General features: G+C 45.0%; 1 protein-coding gene across 1 annotated transcript in view; it reads right to left on the bottom strand.

Annotated features, from left to right (window-relative positions):
- Positions 1-1,208: 1,208 nt before the first annotated feature.
- plxna3 (plexin A3) overlaps positions 1,209-16,028 on the bottom strand; it is a 71,008-nt gene continuing 56,188 nt past the window's right edge. The window contains exons 14-38 of the mRNA XM_069526365.1: positions 14,805-14,901; positions 14,368-14,558; positions 14,137-14,285; positions 13,930-14,050; positions 13,673-13,809; positions 13,413-13,583; positions 13,196-13,289; positions 12,931-13,050; positions 12,703-12,822; positions 12,412-12,555; positions 10,508-10,742; positions 9,334-9,476; positions 8,363-8,518; positions 7,984-8,084; positions 7,787-7,853; positions 7,346-7,492; positions 7,088-7,247; positions 6,868-6,971; positions 6,527-6,623; positions 6,335-6,412; positions 5,340-5,452; positions 4,920-5,089; positions 4,618-4,830; positions 3,928-4,078; positions 1,209-3,430 (exon numbers count right to left, since the gene is read on the bottom strand). Of these exons, the coding sequence (XP_069382466.1) occupies positions 3,335-3,430; positions 3,928-4,078; positions 4,618-4,830; positions 4,920-5,089; positions 5,340-5,452; positions 6,335-6,412; positions 6,527-6,623; positions 6,868-6,971; positions 7,088-7,247; positions 7,346-7,492; positions 7,787-7,853; positions 7,984-8,084; positions 8,363-8,518; positions 9,334-9,476; positions 10,508-10,742; positions 12,412-12,555; positions 12,703-12,822; positions 12,931-13,050; positions 13,196-13,289; positions 13,413-13,583; positions 13,673-13,809; positions 13,930-14,050; positions 14,137-14,285; positions 14,368-14,558; positions 14,805-14,901 (3,375 nt within the window). The 3' untranslated portion in view covers positions 1,209-3,334. The remainder of the gene's footprint in view (positions 3,431-3,927; positions 4,079-4,617; positions 4,831-4,919; positions 5,090-5,339; positions 5,453-6,334; positions 6,413-6,526; positions 6,624-6,867; positions 6,972-7,087; positions 7,248-7,345; positions 7,493-7,786; positions 7,854-7,983; positions 8,085-8,362; positions 8,519-9,333; positions 9,477-10,507; positions 10,743-12,411; positions 12,556-12,702; positions 12,823-12,930; positions 13,051-13,195; positions 13,290-13,412; positions 13,584-13,672; positions 13,810-13,929; positions 14,051-14,136; positions 14,286-14,367; positions 14,559-14,804; positions 14,902-16,028) is intronic.

The following is a 16,028-nucleotide window of genomic DNA, read 5'->3' as shown; positions in this document are numbered from 1 at the left end:
ACGAGTCTTTAAGACGCAGAGCGGTAAAACATACACTGGTGAACGATTCAGTTTTTATAGTCAGATCTTTAAACCAGATGTGTTTTAATTTGAAGTGAATGACTTCCTGGCCGCAGGTATTTCATGCTCATGACATCAGAAACAGTGGTTTGAAGTATTTGAAGTGTTCAACAGGTTTCGGGGATGTTTTTTAAATTCATACTTTTTTTGCACGAGACGTGAAACTGAAAGATGCTACATATTGATAATCACTTGTCGTCGACTAGCGCTCACTCTTTTCTTCATTATTCAAACATTCATTCAAACATTTGGGGGAAATTTATGTTTAAACTGTTTGGATTTTACAAAATAATCTTGAAACGTCTGAAGCAGTTCGTCTCGTGATCCAGCAGAGGGCGCTAACAATCGTGGATTCAAGGCGATAATGACGGCAAATAACAAGACCTATTTTTTCTGAAGAGAAAAACAGGACCATCTCATTTTTAGCCATCAGACTCGGAAAATCTCAAATGTGTCTGTGAAATTCAAAAAAACCTGTGGATGCTCAACACTGAGCAGAAATGAGTTTTGTGTGTTTTCCTCAAAAGGTCAGATACAACTGTCGAAATTTAAAGTTGACAAACCTACAACTCAGTTGTGCTGAGTGTGAATGTTCTGCCACAGAAAAAAAGAGGTGGGGGTGGGGCAGGGGGGGGGGGGGGGGGGGGGGGATGAGGGGTGCAGCATTGCCATGTTAGAAAGTCCTCAACCTGACATTTAACCATCACTCATACAGAGAACTTTGAGCGTGACACACGGGGTTCAGTCTTTTTGAGTTACAGTTGGTCTGAAGCTCCTCTGTGCATCCGGGTGGGCGGAGTTACGATTCCTGCGTCTGCACATCAAATATAGTTTTAAATTAGAACGTAGAACTGAGACTGAGCCGGCAGTGTGAAAACGCCCTCATTCGTCTTTAGGATGTACAAGAGCTCATCAAAACAAAGACTCCATCCGAAGCAAACATGCAACAATTTAACCCCGTCAAACGCCGCCTGAACCTCCGGGCCAACCCTCCATCCAGCAACTGACACGCCCCTTTGAGAACACAGCATTTGGATAAAAAGTACCAAAAAGTCCAGTTTGTTTCCTCCCGAGCTGAAGTTCAGCTCCGTCAGGTTCGAACAGAACAGACTCGCTCAGTCCGGATAAATCCCGGTGGATCCAGTTCAGTCGGTTCTGGTGCGACAGTGTGAGGACGGGGTGGGTGTGGTCTAATCCATTGCTCCGTCTCCTGGCTCTCCATCTTTTTCTCCAGACTCTGATGTAGCATAACTTTCAATTTTATACAAGGTCAGCTCCGTAAAATCCAAACTGTCATATCCACAAAGTTCTTATTACATGTTAACATTTTAATATTTCTTTTTTTCCTTTCTTTTTTAATTATTTTATACTTTATCATCATCATCATTATTATTATTATTATCTTTCTTTTTTTGTTGTGTACAATTATGGCCACAAGTCTTAAGAGTTCTTGAGTCCGATCCAGTTAAAACTCCATTCTGGGTTGTTTCTGGGTTTGGTCCAAGTCCGGTCCAGCTCTGACATGATCCGGTCCGTTCCTTACATGGCACTGGGCTTATAGCTCTGCACAGTATTTCCTCCTGGGCACGGTTAGTGTAGCGCTGTAAAGCATGGCTCTATGTGGGTACATGTGCAAGGTCTGACGATAAAATGATCAACACCAACCAGCGTCAAAGTTCACCAACTGGTGCTGAATCCAGAACCCCGTCGTCCAGGTCGTTCTGGTCCTGAAACATGAAGATCAGTTGCTTCTGGAAGTTCTTAACTTCCGATAAACGATGGGTCAACCTGCTTATTTACAGACCTTGCCTGTGTGTCTGTGCTGGAATGTATTCAAAACACAATTCTGTATTTTTTTCCAATTAATTTCTGATTAATTGTTCACAATTGAGATCCACAGTCTTGATTGGTCGGGCAGTACATTACTAAAGAGTCTTCCTGGCCAATAGAATGGCCAGAGGCCAGCATTGCTGACCAATGATGGAGCAGGGTCAGGGGGGGAGGGTTAAATAAGAAGAGGTGGGGTGAAAAATAAACAAAGAAAGGGAAGATGGAGAAGGAGGTGACATGAAGTTGAGCATTAATAGAAGATTAGAGGATGGAAGGAAAGGAAAAGAAGACGGTGGGAGAAAAGGACGGGTTTATGGACACAGGTACTGGTCGGTCGGTAGGCATCAGGCTCAGTGTGCTGTGGTACAGAGTGATTGTCCAGAGAAACAACATTGAGTGGTTATTTAAAACTTAGAAACTTCTAGAACCTGAAAAGGTTTGGCCGAACAGCCCAAGGTCGACTCAATTAACTGCAAAGATGAATCCTGTCGTTTTCCGCCTGCGTTCCACATCTTCTGAGTCTGAACAGCAGTTTGAAGGTTCGGTCAAGTCGTCTGTTTTCATCAGTTTATCTGCTTCCTTCTCTGCCATTAAAGCTTAAAACAACTTTACGGATCCTTCTCAAGCAAGTTCAAGGTAGGACTGGATTTTGACGCTTCCTCTCTCGACCTGATCTTCTAAGCTCAGGATTTCAGCGTGAGGACAAAAGAGTCCAAAGTAACGACATCAGTAAGAGGCCCCAAACTTCTGCTCTCAGTCTTGGATTGAACTTTGGATATTTAGCCTGGATTCGTTACACTTGTGATGACATCTTTAAGGTAACATCAGGTCTTCATTTGTAGAACAGACCAAGTATTTTAAGTTTGTAGCTTTGACAGAAAGTTGACTTGACCTTTTGCTCTTCAACCAAGCATCCAGACGTTCCAAACCAGGTTTGGAATCCTCAAGTCAAGTAGTCCTGACATCACATCCCTCGTTTGGTGAAAACTGCCTCAGTCTTCAGCCTCGTGTCCAGGTTTTTCCACAGCCACGTCTTGCACCTTCAGCAGATTTAAATCCAAACCAAGTGATGCATCAAGGTTTCTTTTTTTCCACAAAATGACTCCATCCGATTCCACATTGAAGTTATGTTGTGAATTTTTTCCAATTTGGTTTGGAAACTGATTTTCTGCCCCAATACCCACCAGACGGAGGTAGTCGGGGTCCCAGCCAGCCAGTAAATCTTCAAATCAATCAATCAGTCCATTGACAAATAAATTACTGATGGATTGATTGCTAAGGACCGGAGCTGTGGCCGTCAGTTCAATCCAACACGGCTCAGTTCAGCTGACTGTTCAAACAGTTCAGAAAAACAAAATGCTCTGACTTCCCCCTCCCCCATTCATCCTCCCCCATCCCCCAATCGATCCATCAGTCCATTGGTCCACTTGTCCTTCTCCTCCTCTCAGCTGCTCCCAGACATCAGATTGATGGCTTGCTCCAGTTTGTGCCTCAGTTTGTGTTTGCGACAGTAACCGTCCCGGTCCAACGCTGTCAGGATCTACAGAGGAAAGACAATGAGGCCAGTCTAATGTGAGTTGATGTCTCCACTGATGAACAGTGTAAAAACTAGACGTCATTTCAGTTTTCTAAAGCTCTTTACGTCTGCTTTAAGGATCCGATTGATTAAATTGTAAAAGCAAACCAATAGCTCTTTACCAGGATCAATAACAAAGCTTTAAGGTCATCGTGTGTGGTCCCATCAGCTTCTGGAGAGCATGAATGTACCCTGGGCCTTGATTTAGATATTTCTTTAGTTACTGGTCATGTTCTATAGATGACAATGTCAAAACGATCAGGACTGAATGGATTCCCATAAAATCTTGTACAGATATTCATTGTCCCCAGTGGACACAGTGTTGGATGGAACAGTGAATATGTTTAAATTTTCTCTGACAATGTGTGACAGTGTCGTGCTCATTCATGGTCAACAGGTGAAACACACCTGGAATCAGCGACTAAGTGTGAGAGATGAGACCCTCCCCCCCCCCCCCTCACCTCCTCCTTGTACTTGTTGATGTAGAAGTAGAGCTCGCTGAGCGCACTCAGTGTGTTGAACTCATTTCCGTGGAGACGGGACTGTTCCACCAGGTACGCGTCCATGTCCTGATCACTGATGCTGGGCATCTTTGCAATATCCCTGTAGTACCTGCAGGACACACACACACACACACACACACACACACACACACAGTTTAGTATAACCTCACACTTTAATAATTGTATCAACAAGTTAATGTGTTGTTTTACGGTTCATTAATCCAGATAATTACCTAAGTCTCTGATACTAATGGTTTAATTCTTTAACGGCCAATTGTCTTTTCTGTCGTCAGCACCAATTAATGTGGCTTATGTGAAATGACACTGCGTTAAATGATCATGTGAATAATCACCACCTCTGGTGTTGTTGAGCTTTATCTGCTGAGCTTTTTCAAGTGTGAGGGGAAATTAAAGAAAAAGAAAATTTACTTGTTAGCTGGGTCGCTAATGTTAGCTACAGTTACAGTATCAAAGTTAGCTACTCCTTCACCTTGCTTTTTGCTCTACATATATTAGCTAGTTAGCATGTTAGATACCTCTGCATGTAGATAATTGTGTTCTATATATATTAGCTAGTTAGCATGTTAGATACCTCTGCATGTAGATAATTGTGTTCTATATATATTAGCTAGCTAGCGTGTTAGCTACCTCTCCACCCAGCTCTTGTAGTTGGGGATGTCTTTAGCGTAGAGCAGCTTGTTGGACGGCGAGTCTTTGCCGAGTCGGTGTTCGGACGTCGAGCAGGAGTCCATGAAGGTCTGAGCGACGACCGACAGACAGGCGTCAGTGATGCTACTCTTGTGGATGTCGAACACAAACTGAGGATTTTTGATGACGTTGACCCAGAACCTGAGAGGAAGGCTGCACGGAGGAAACACCGGGTTAGATCACGCTCGTCTGTCTGACACAACCTTTGAGTCGAGTCTCATCCTGCGGTTTGGTTTTCTCACCAGTTGCTCTTCCAGGTGTGTCGGACGTCCGGGTCGGTGATCTGCCGTTTGTCGGCCTGCTCGTCCAAGAAGTCAAACATGTACTTGATGGCCAATGGGAGAGCAGAGCCGCGGTGCGCAGTGCTGAACACTGTCTCAAACAGGTCGTCCACAAACTTCTGCAGCGTCCCCTGGTGGTGAGATGACCAAAGCATGACGTTAAACATTTGTACGACCATAATTTAAAATACGCACACGGACTAATAACAAAAGAACAAACTCATTTGTGCTTAGTCGCAGTTTGACAGTGTTTGGTCTCGATCACAGGGATGTTCATTAATCCTGAACAACACAGCAGATTGTTGTCAGTGTGTGTGTGTGTGTGTGTGTGTGTGTGTGTGTGTGTGTGTGTGTGTGTGTGTGTGTGTGTGTGTGTGTTACCTTGGTTGCCAGCAGTCTGGTCAGGTAGATCTCAGAAACCATCTTGCTGCCTCTGTCTCCTTCTCTCTGGTCGCTGTGCTCGTGATTTTTCACCAGATGCCACAGTTTAGTTCCTGAAAACACAAACACGACGTAAATTCATTATTTATACCACGTTTAAAAATACTCGATTACAAGTAGATTGACGTATTACTTAAGTTAAAGTATGTCGGGTAAAATCCCAGTTGAGTATGACTCATTTTGTTCCACGTGGTGTGAATACAGAAGGTTTTGTCAGAACGCTGCTCTGCTGCTGCTCCGTCCTTCATGTTGTGTTGCTGCTCGTTTCAATTTATATTCATTTGTTTTAATTGTTTAGTTTTTTTTTGCTTCTTATCAAATAGCTTCCAGTTTTTTTCAAATAATTAATGAACAGAAAAACAGTCAAATTATTCCAACAATTATTTTCATTATCAACACATCTGACAGTTATTGTGTTTAATTAAATGTCCGACATAGAACATTCAATTATCTTTTGTTCTGCAGTGAACAGTCAACATTCACTAACAAAGCAAAACAGGAACAAAGACAAATGATTGAGAGGTTCCACCCACGGAGCAGTGGTTTGTTTCTGGTAACCAGGTAAAACCACCACGTACAGTGGAGCTGAGTCCACAGATCAAGACGCTGAGAAGAACCGAGCAGCCGAGAACCCGACAGACTGTGAGCAGGTGAACTACGCAGAACTGTAAATACACAGTAAATACTGATCTGATTCAGGTTTTTATTCTTTACTTTCTTATTTCTTCAATATCACTGACAAATGAAAATGTTATTGTCATTACAAAAATCCTCATCACTTTTCTTTTGGAGCCTAAAACTGCATATGTGGCAGGTGTAATGGAAATACAGATAATTCCTTTGTCCACTGAATGTACACACAATACAACGGCTACTACTACTACTGCAGTACTACTTCTATCAGTGTAGTATTATCCCCTCTGCTGCTGCAGTACCTGTCTCCTGGTCCGGGGTGATCATGGGAGCTCTGGATCTCAGACTGTCAGGACTACTGGACGTCCTGAGTAACGACTCTGACGACACAAAGAGAGAAAGAGATAAGTTATCTGTGAGTGTGTGTGTGAGTGTGTGTGTGTGAGTGTGTGTGTGTGTGTGTGTGTGTGTGTGTGTGTGTGGGCACGCCGTACCGTATCTGCTCAGGGATCTGGTGAAGGTGAAGGAGTTGGCGATGTTGTAGGCAGAAACCTGCTTCTGGACCAGCGCCACCAACGAGCCGTCTGTTACCTAGCAACACACAGCAACACATCAAATTAATCAGCCGATCGCTCTCCATCAATCAGCTGACTAATTATCCATTCAGTCGATTCTTATCCCGTCAACAATCTGGATGAACTCCACACGAGTCACTGCAGGAACTGATAAAGAACCAGAACTCACACTGTGTGTGTGTGTGTGTGTGTGTGTGTGTGTGTGTGTGTGTGTGTGTGTGTGTGTGTGTGTGTGTGTGTGTGTGTGTGTGTGTGTGTACCTGGTAGTGTGCCAGTGTGTTCAGTCTCTTCCAGTCGCTCTCTATCTTGGTTGTCACGTCCTCGTCCTGCAGGATGATGCGGGTCAGTCGACCCTGACGCCACTCTGACCAACACAAACACACGGTTACACACTGACGCACGAGACGAGCAGCTCATTCAGCGATTTTACAACACGTGGCGTTTGTTTCTGAGGTTGAGTCGCGGGACGTGGACGCTCACCGAGGTCCATGTCGTCCGCCTGCTGTCTCTGTGAGAACGGGATCCCTTTGTAAACGGCGTCCAGCAGCTTGTCTTTGACCTGAGTCACCGTGTCACAGTTTAACACCTTCACCGGCACCTCCGTCCCCGCCTCGCCCTCCGGAGGGATGCACATCAGGGTCTGATGGGGAGGGGGAGGAGGCACAGTTCTTAGTGTGCACCATACTTTAATATGTGTGTGTGAGTCTGTGTGTGTGTGTGTGTGTGTGAGTGTGTTACCAGTTGCTTGTAGTCGATCTGCTGTCTGATCAGCTTGTCTTCGCTCAGAGAGTAGCGAGCTTCTCCCGTGATGGCGTCGATCGGCCCCTTCTCCATCTGCTGCTTTATGGCGCAGTACAGCATGAAGAGCGGCTCGCCGGCGCACTCCTGACACACAGAGACGGACGCCGTGAGACATCAGAGCGTTTCATCATCAAGCTTCTACCCCAAAAAGTCATCAAGCAGCAGGATTTAACCGATCCCCCTCTAGATGTCATGAATAAATTAACTGCAGCTCTGATCTGATTGGTCTCGGTCAGACCAGAGAGAGGGAGCTTAACGAGGTCAATTAGGGAGAGGAGGGAGAAAAAAAGGGAAGGAAGGAAGGACGAAAGGAATAAAGCAAGGAGGGATGGAGTGGAGGAATAAGAAGGGAGAAAAGGGAAGGATGTGAGGTGTTACCTTGAGGAAACGATGCAGCAGGAAAGTGAACCAGTTTGTCAACATCTTCTCCGCGACTGACTCCGTCCTGCACACAGAGGTCAAAGGTCAAAGGTCAAAATCTAACGACCAGTGAGTAAGAATATTCTCTCTGTATCAGTTTCTAATTGATTGATTGATAATAATGGATCAATAGTGATTGGGGGCGGGGCACAAACCTCCTCAGCAGCAGTTTGGGATGGTTCCTGTTCTCCAGGTTTTTCTCGATCAGGTCGGCGAGAAGCTGCTTTAACACCACGGTGGCATATTCCATCCGACCCTGACACACACACACACACACACACACACACACACACACACACACACACACACACACACACAGAGTTATTAATCATGACATAAATCAATCACATTGTTATTAACAGTGATAAATCAACCAAATGTTGTTATTTCCAGTTATTAACATATTAACATCTACAAAAACCATATCAACTATCAACTGCTCAATGCTTCACAGGCACTGAACAGTTTTAAAAACTATCAGCAGCCACAGATGATTGGTGATAATTGATAATGACAGATGTATTAATCAGTCACCTGCAGAGCGGCCATCAGCAGCGAGGCCACGTTCCCTCGGTCTCTCATGGAGAACGACCTCTGAGCCTCCAGCGTGTGGATGAAGGTCAACAGGAACATCTTGTTGTTGAGCAGCTGACTGAAGAGACGCAGAGATTTCTCCACGTTCGCTGGAGACTGAAAACACATTTCAACACATTTAATCAGACACAGAACAACCGGAGTGCTGGAGGAACACTGCTCTACAGGCGGAGATTAAGATCAAGAACACTGGGATGTTTAGTTTGTGTCTCTCAGATCGAACAGTGAGACAAAGACATATATTAATATTTTGATGTTGCACTATAACTGTTGTAACTTGTTCCAGTGAAGCTTAATATTAATACCAGATAACTGAGATAGTCATAATAAACTCTAATCGTCATTCAAACTTCAGTAAAATCTAAACTGGGACGAAGAGGAAAGAAATAAAACCTGAAAAAATAACCTGAAATCCTTTGAAAATTTAAATAATTTAAAAACAAAAAGGTTTTTGACGGTGGATTAAAAAGACGGAAAACGTCTCTGGGTCCGAAGAGAATTCAGCTTCACACACACAAAACTTTTCTGCCATTTCTCATCAAACTTAGAGAAATCCCTGCACCCGGGGAATCGTCTGCTTCCACTCAGTTATCAGGATCTGAGAGAATCTAATTCGTGGCTGAGGCTCAGTGGCTCAGAGCTTCCTGCTGGGTTCTCTTAATTAAAGCTTCACCGAGGCTCAGAGATGCTGCCGCCGAGGGTTTGTTCGCTTTCTCCACACGGAAAGTTTTTAAAGCAGCTCTGATGCTTTCTGAGGCTTCTGGAACATTTAGGCTACATCCACACCGTTAAAACTCTGGGACTTGGACTTGGATCTGGAGCGGTGTGTTTTTAAATGAGAACGCAGCCGTGTGGATGAAGCCCCGGTGAGTGAATGCAGACGTGTGTGTGTGTCACCGTCTTGAACGTACGTCGAGCTCTTTGAGCACCGGGTGTTCTTCTATCCCAGGGAACATGACTCTCATGGTGTAGGTTCGATACTCCAGGAAAGGAATCTTGACTCCGTCCATGTCGTTGGTCAGTTCCTGGATGTCGGTCTGCAGCTCTGCGAACGCTGCACAAATGAAACGCACACACTCCGTTATGTAACCAACATTAAGCACTGAATGAATCAATAAATAAAAATCATAGTCATCATCATCATCTAATATCTGATACATGATTCATGTCCATTTTATTTATCTGCCAGATTCAGTTTCATTGTTTTTCTGTCTATTCTGCTGATTTAGCTTGTGTTTAAAAATAAAAATATAAAAAGCAATTATTACAATAATTAATTAATTTATGTATCACAAGTGAAACACGTCTCAGTTGGATGTTTCTTTGTACTGAAATAAACTGAAGCTTTAAATTATACTTGATCTTAAAATAATTTGTTTGTTTATTGTTTTCCCTCGTCCTCTTTACATTTTCCTTCTTTTATAAATAACTCTGAATATTTTATATCTGTCGTCTGGTTTTTGTTTCACTTTCAGAAACAGGAAAACTTTGGTTTCAATGTTGATAGAAACACTTTGATCTAAAGAAGTATTAGTAATTGATTTAACGATCTCACTTCTGTATCAATTAATGTGATTTATGATTTGAGTGACTCTTCTGAATAATTGCTAAAACATTTTGTTTGTTAATCAGTTACTTTTAATCAACAACCAGTTTCAGGAGCTCCTCAGGTTTCACGTTTAGGTCCGTGTTGTTTTCAATTGGAACATTTCAGGATTTAAATCTGAATCGATCAGGAACAAAAAGGAAAGAATAACTCAGAAATACTATATTTGCTCTGTCAGCCAATGAGGAGAGAGCCGCGTGATGTGCAGGTCTGAACTCTGCTCACGACTGCGACTCGCTTATTTTATTTTGACTTGAAGGAGCTAAGCAGAAAATGCTAGTGTAGAAAAAGAGACTTAAGTATTTAAGACATTCCGGTTTAATCCAATCTGCAGAATCATATTAATGGATACTAAACCTAGCTTAGCCTAGCTTAGCTTAGCTTGGCTTGTCTTTGGAGTCAAGAGGGAGTTGCACTTTAAATAAACAAACCAAAGTAATTCATCGTTTTTCTTTTAGAACTGATTTTGTAGAACACACCCTCTTTGCACTCTAGCGCCACCCGGCTCTCCAGGTTGTCCATCTGCAGCTGGAGGCGTTTCAGAGTCCGGTCTGCGTCGCGAGTCTTCCTCTTGTAGGCGATCAGCACGGCGATGATCGCAATGAGCAGCACGCCTCCGCCCGCTCCGATGCCGATGATGGCGGGAAGCGTCAGGGCGCTGTCGGAGTAGATGTGGAGCGTTCCCGGGGAATATTCCAGACCACCCACAAGGATCTACAGACACAGAGAGAGAGAGAGAGAGAGAGAGAGAGAGAGCAGTGTGACGACCATGGATGTAGCATTAGTCAGAACCTCGATCCAGATCTGGGTCTGGATCAAACTGAACCATGGTTCTGTTGGTTTGAAGAGTGAAAACACCTTTTTGGATAGTTTGGACTTTTGGACCAATCACAGGACGTAGAGACAGCATTAAACCATAGAAGAAGAAACAGGACGTTCATTTGGACCAGTGTGATGATCACGTGTTCTATAAACCATGAAGCCTCTTTCTTTCTTTCTTAGAACTGTATTTCCTAAGGGACGAGGTCGAACGCCTCCTGTCGCCGTGGAGACGTGAGGAGGGAGGAGCTGTGTGAAACGCCACAGGATGTGAGTGACGGGAACAACACAAACAGACAGTTACAGGAGTTCATCGGTGACTGAGCGGACGTCAGGGAGCAATAAGAACAGCAGTTAAGTCTGAGTGTGATCTACAGCCTCGTTACTCAAACTGTGACTGGAGCGATATTAATGAGTGAAGCCGCTCGAGCGACGCGAAGCAGAAGAAGAAAGAGAAACAACGAGAAACATGGGATGATGGAGGAACTTAATTAAACAGAGAGTTAAAAACAAAAGACAATTTAAAGTGAAAAACTTTTGATAAACAACTGAAGTAAAACATCATCAGATTCTGGAAAACTGGATCGTGTCCACTTTACTTTAAAAGGTTTTATTTTGAAAATATTCTCAAGGCTTTTAAAAAAAAAAATCTGGACAAACCTGAAAGAACAAACACACTACATGAACACACACACACACACACACACACACACACACACACACACACACTGTGTGTATTAATTATCTGAGCTGTATGAATGTTTTATTAAAGCGTTTCCTCCTCAGGTCATAAACATCGATTATAAAACAGATCAGAGGAACGAGTGATGAATAAAAGATGGATAAATGAGAGAGAGACGGAGGGAGAGAGAGAGAGAGGGAGAGAGAGAGAGAGGATTTTCTGTATTGATTAATTATCATTAAATTTAATCTTATCAATCGTTTTGTCTCTGTTCATTAATGCTGACCTCACTTTGAACATCAGTGTGTGTGTGTGTGTGTGTGTGTGTGTGTGAGTGTGTGTGTGTGTGTGTGTGTGTGTGTGAGTGTGTGTGTGTGTGTGTGTGTGCGTGTGTGTGTGCGCGTTTCCCTCTGATGTGTGATATCAGACCAATTACCCACGATTCCCTGCGGCTGCACTTAATGACTTTCACCTTTATAAAGACCCCCCTCCCCCCTCTCTCCCTCCTCTCGGTTTTTCCTTCATTTTATTCTCCCCTGTCACCATCCCCCCTTCCGTCATCTCCTCCCTCCTCAAATCCATCCTCCTTACTTCTCTCCTTTCCCCTCTCATTCTTTCTTTTCCTCATTTTACTTCTTCTTTTTCCCTCCTCCTCCCCCCTCTTTTTTCTCCCATTCTTTCTTTTCCTCCTCTAATCCATCCCCTCCTTCATTCCTTCCTGGAAGTGAACGTCACATTCGATGAGTTCATGGACCGCCGGAAAGTTTCCTGACTGTGGTGAATATATGAAAACCTGTCGCTGGGTTTAAGGGTTCAGAGGATTAAATGAACCAATCACCTTCAGGCGTCGGTGACAGGTAAGAAAGAGGAGGCGGGGCTTACCACGACTCGCTGTTCTCCGGTGAGATCTGGCGAATCACAGAGCAGCTGGTTCTCTGACACGGTCAACAGGCAGGGAGACTCTCCAATCAGCACCGTGTAGTTCAGGCGGTTGTTACCGGGGGCAGGTGGGATCAGGTTCTTACCCTGAACGCACACACACACACACACACACACACACACGCACACACACACGCACACACGCACGCACACACACACACAATGTTTTAACGCTGTGTCTTGGTCAGATCACATCTTTTTCTTCTTCATAACTTCCTGTTTAAGTTGTCTCACCTTAAGGATGATAGGTGACCCCGGTTTGACCTCCAGGATCCCAGAGTTCCCCAGGGGGTCAAAGGTCGGGTTGGGGTAGTGTGTGAAGGGGGTGGAGTTCAGCACCAGCAGAGACGAGACCTGGACGGAAGCAGAACGTTTTTATAACTGTTACCATGACTCGTGATGTGTGTGTGTGTGTCTGTGTGTGTGTGTGTCTGTGTGTGTGTGTGTGTGTGTGTCTGTTACCTGGTCAAAGATGAAACCAAACTCGTCGGGCTGCAGCGCCCCCTCTGGTGGGTTGGGTTTACTGTAAATCAGACCTGGAGCCAAACACGTCATGGTGCTGTCGTTGACCACCGTACAGAACTGAAGAGAAAAACAGAAGAGGGATTAAATGATTGATCAGGAGAAAAGAAGATCACGTGTTCATGTTGTTCACATGTTGATGATGTCATGTTCATGTTGTTCACATGTTGATGATGTCATGTTCATGTTGTTCACATGTTCTTACGTTATTCGTTTCCACTCCTCCGTACTTTGCTCTGACTTTCGGCTCCTGGATCGTCAACAGGTTTGTTCCTGTTACTGTGATCACTGTACTGCCACTACACACACACACACACACACACACACACACACACACACACACACACACACACACACACAGGTTACAGATCAGTCCTCTGATTGATTATCGATTATTGGTTGTTCTCTGGATGAGTATTTACTTGAGGATGGTCCAGCTCGGCTCGATGCCGGTGACGGTCGGGTCCTCCGTGTAGATGTATTTGGTCTCTGAGCTCGTCACCTCGGCCCTGTCAATCATCAGACGGATGGGGGCGGGACCAGTACCAGACGGAGAGGCGGGAGTTATGCAGATTATTTCCCGATTGGTGCGTCTGAAAGAGGGGAGGGAGAAGGAGGGTGTTAAATGTTTTCATTCTTTTAAAATATCTTCCTGAGATGACGTCATTTGATCCAAACTCACTTGACAAACAGACACTTCTCCTTGTCGATGTAAATGGTGACGGTGCTGCCGGCGTCCAGGTGTCGGCCGGTCACCGTCAGTCTGGTTCCCCCGGAAACGGGACCCTTCTCTGGACGCACACGACTGAAACTGGGGCTCTGCAGGAAGAGGAGGACGTTAGTGTCACATTGACCTCCATCACATCACAGCTTGCTACCCCCGGTTACAGGAACACAAGGTTGGTAGCTTGGTAACCGTGTAAAGACGCCATTACTCACCACGAAGGAGTACGTCTGGGTGGAGAGGGTTCGATACTCTGCGCTGCAGACGCCAATGCAGAGCTCGACAGGGCCGCCTGGAGAGTGGGGGAGGAGAGCTTCGGCCATATCGCACACGATCCTGCGGACACACAAAAAGAGTCACACGTGCTCGCCAACACACACACACACACAGACACACACACAGACACACACACAGACACACACCTCTCAGCGCTGATGTACTGCGAGGGGACGGGGTTACAGCGGACTCCGGCCACCTGAACGTGAGCGATCTCCTTCACCTGCAGACCCAGGTTCTCCCCCTCAATCGTCACCCGTGTCCCCCCCTCACGAGGCCCCGTCAGAGGGTCGATCTGTGGGAGGAGTCACAGTTTGATTCATAGCTCATTTGTATATCGATAGCAGGAAGTCGTAGGTCACGGGTGTGTCTCCTACCTTCGTGATGCGCGGGTGGCTGCAGCGCAGGTTGTGTCGACCGTGGTGCATCCAGTTCTGCTCGGGGGCGGGACAGTGTTGCTGCAGGAGACACTTCCTGGTCTCGGTGCACCAGCCGCACTCGAAGGCAGCGGGAGCTTTGAGACACTGACCACAGCTGGAGCGCTGGGCCTCGCACTTATACAGCAACGCTGAGCAACACAAAGAGTCTCCGTCACACAAGATCAAACTACACACAAGGTTGCACAATGTTTTAGGGAGAACTCCAGTGTGGATTAGTGTGGACGCCAGGCGTAACCATAGCAGCAGTGACGAGTTTTAAAACTGAAAAATGCTTTTCATTTCAAACCAAATGTCAACAATTTGTTATTTTTAAAAAACAAGAGTCCGTTCTCAGAGGGCTGAGGGTTGGTTGCCGATGACGACCAGGTTTTTACCTTTCATTGACGCAGGTTTGTCGATGAAGAAATCTCCATCCCAGACGATGGAGAAATCCACAGGGAGGTCGCCGGCCTCGTCGCCCTCGTACCAGTACTGCAGAAACACACACGCACTGGTTTAACACTCAGAACCTCAGAACAGGAAAAGATGCAAAAATAAAGTCTGATTAAAGGAGGAGAAGAAAACGAACAGAACAAAAAACAAATAATTCAATATAAAGTTTTGAGAACGTATCAGAACTGATCAGTCAGTGTTTCTCTGACCAATATGTTCCGCTTTCAGCTTTTAATCCATTATGTTGTTTCCCTGAATACTTTTTGTGGATACCATGGAGACCTGCAGCCGCCATGACAACATCACTTACGCTCTGTGTGTGTGTGTGTGTGTGTGTGTGTGTAGCAAAGAGAGTCTGTGCCCTGAATATGTCAGCTCAACCTGCATGGCACCAGATAATCTTACACACACACGCACTGCTACAGTTAATGAACCTCTCATATTATAATGATCCTTTTTGCAGAATCGCAAGAACGGCCACAATATTCATAACTCTGAGTGTGAGTGTGATGATCACATAGTTAAAGTATGTGGACGACCAAGAAGTGAGTGAGTGTGTGAGTGTGTGAGTGTGTGTGTGTGTGTGTCTAATGCCCTGATTTTCCATTAAAAGCAGCCAGCTGAGCCCCAGAGAGCAGCATCATAGGTTTGGCCTGTGAAAGCACCATATGCACACACACACACACACGCACGCACGCACACGCACACACACACACACACACAGTGGGAGCAGCGGCCGTCCTGAACGCACTCTCACTCCACAGCCAATCAGCTGAGTCATTACATTGCGGCGATTACATCACTGAATCCAGAACCTGTGGTGTCGTGATCTTGGATCTCAGCTGTCAATCATCAAGTGATGAATTAAAACCAAACTGATGAGAAACACTTGAACAAACATCAGTGAGATAAGAAGGAGCTGAAATCACAGAGACCATCTTCCACAAACATTTATCTAACGTCCTCTTTGATTTCCTTTAGTTTGGTTCATGTCCCATCTACTAACATGTAGGATGTGGCTGTCTCTGACCTATACTGCAGCCAGCCACCAGGGGGCGATTGAGATGATGTGGCTTCACTTTTTATGAGACGTCATGTCGTCTATCTCTGAACAGATGATGAGATGTTTAACCAGGTGAGACGATGACTGAGACGTTAAACATTAG

This window comes from Paralichthys olivaceus, chromosome 6 (assembly GCF_024713975.1).
Source record: "Paralichthys olivaceus isolate ysfri-2021 chromosome 6, ASM2471397v2, whole genome shotgun sequence".
NCBI lineage: Eukaryota > Metazoa > Chordata > Actinopteri > Pleuronectiformes > Paralichthyidae > Paralichthys > Paralichthys olivaceus.
This window is presented reverse-complemented; position numbering and strand designations above follow the sequence as displayed.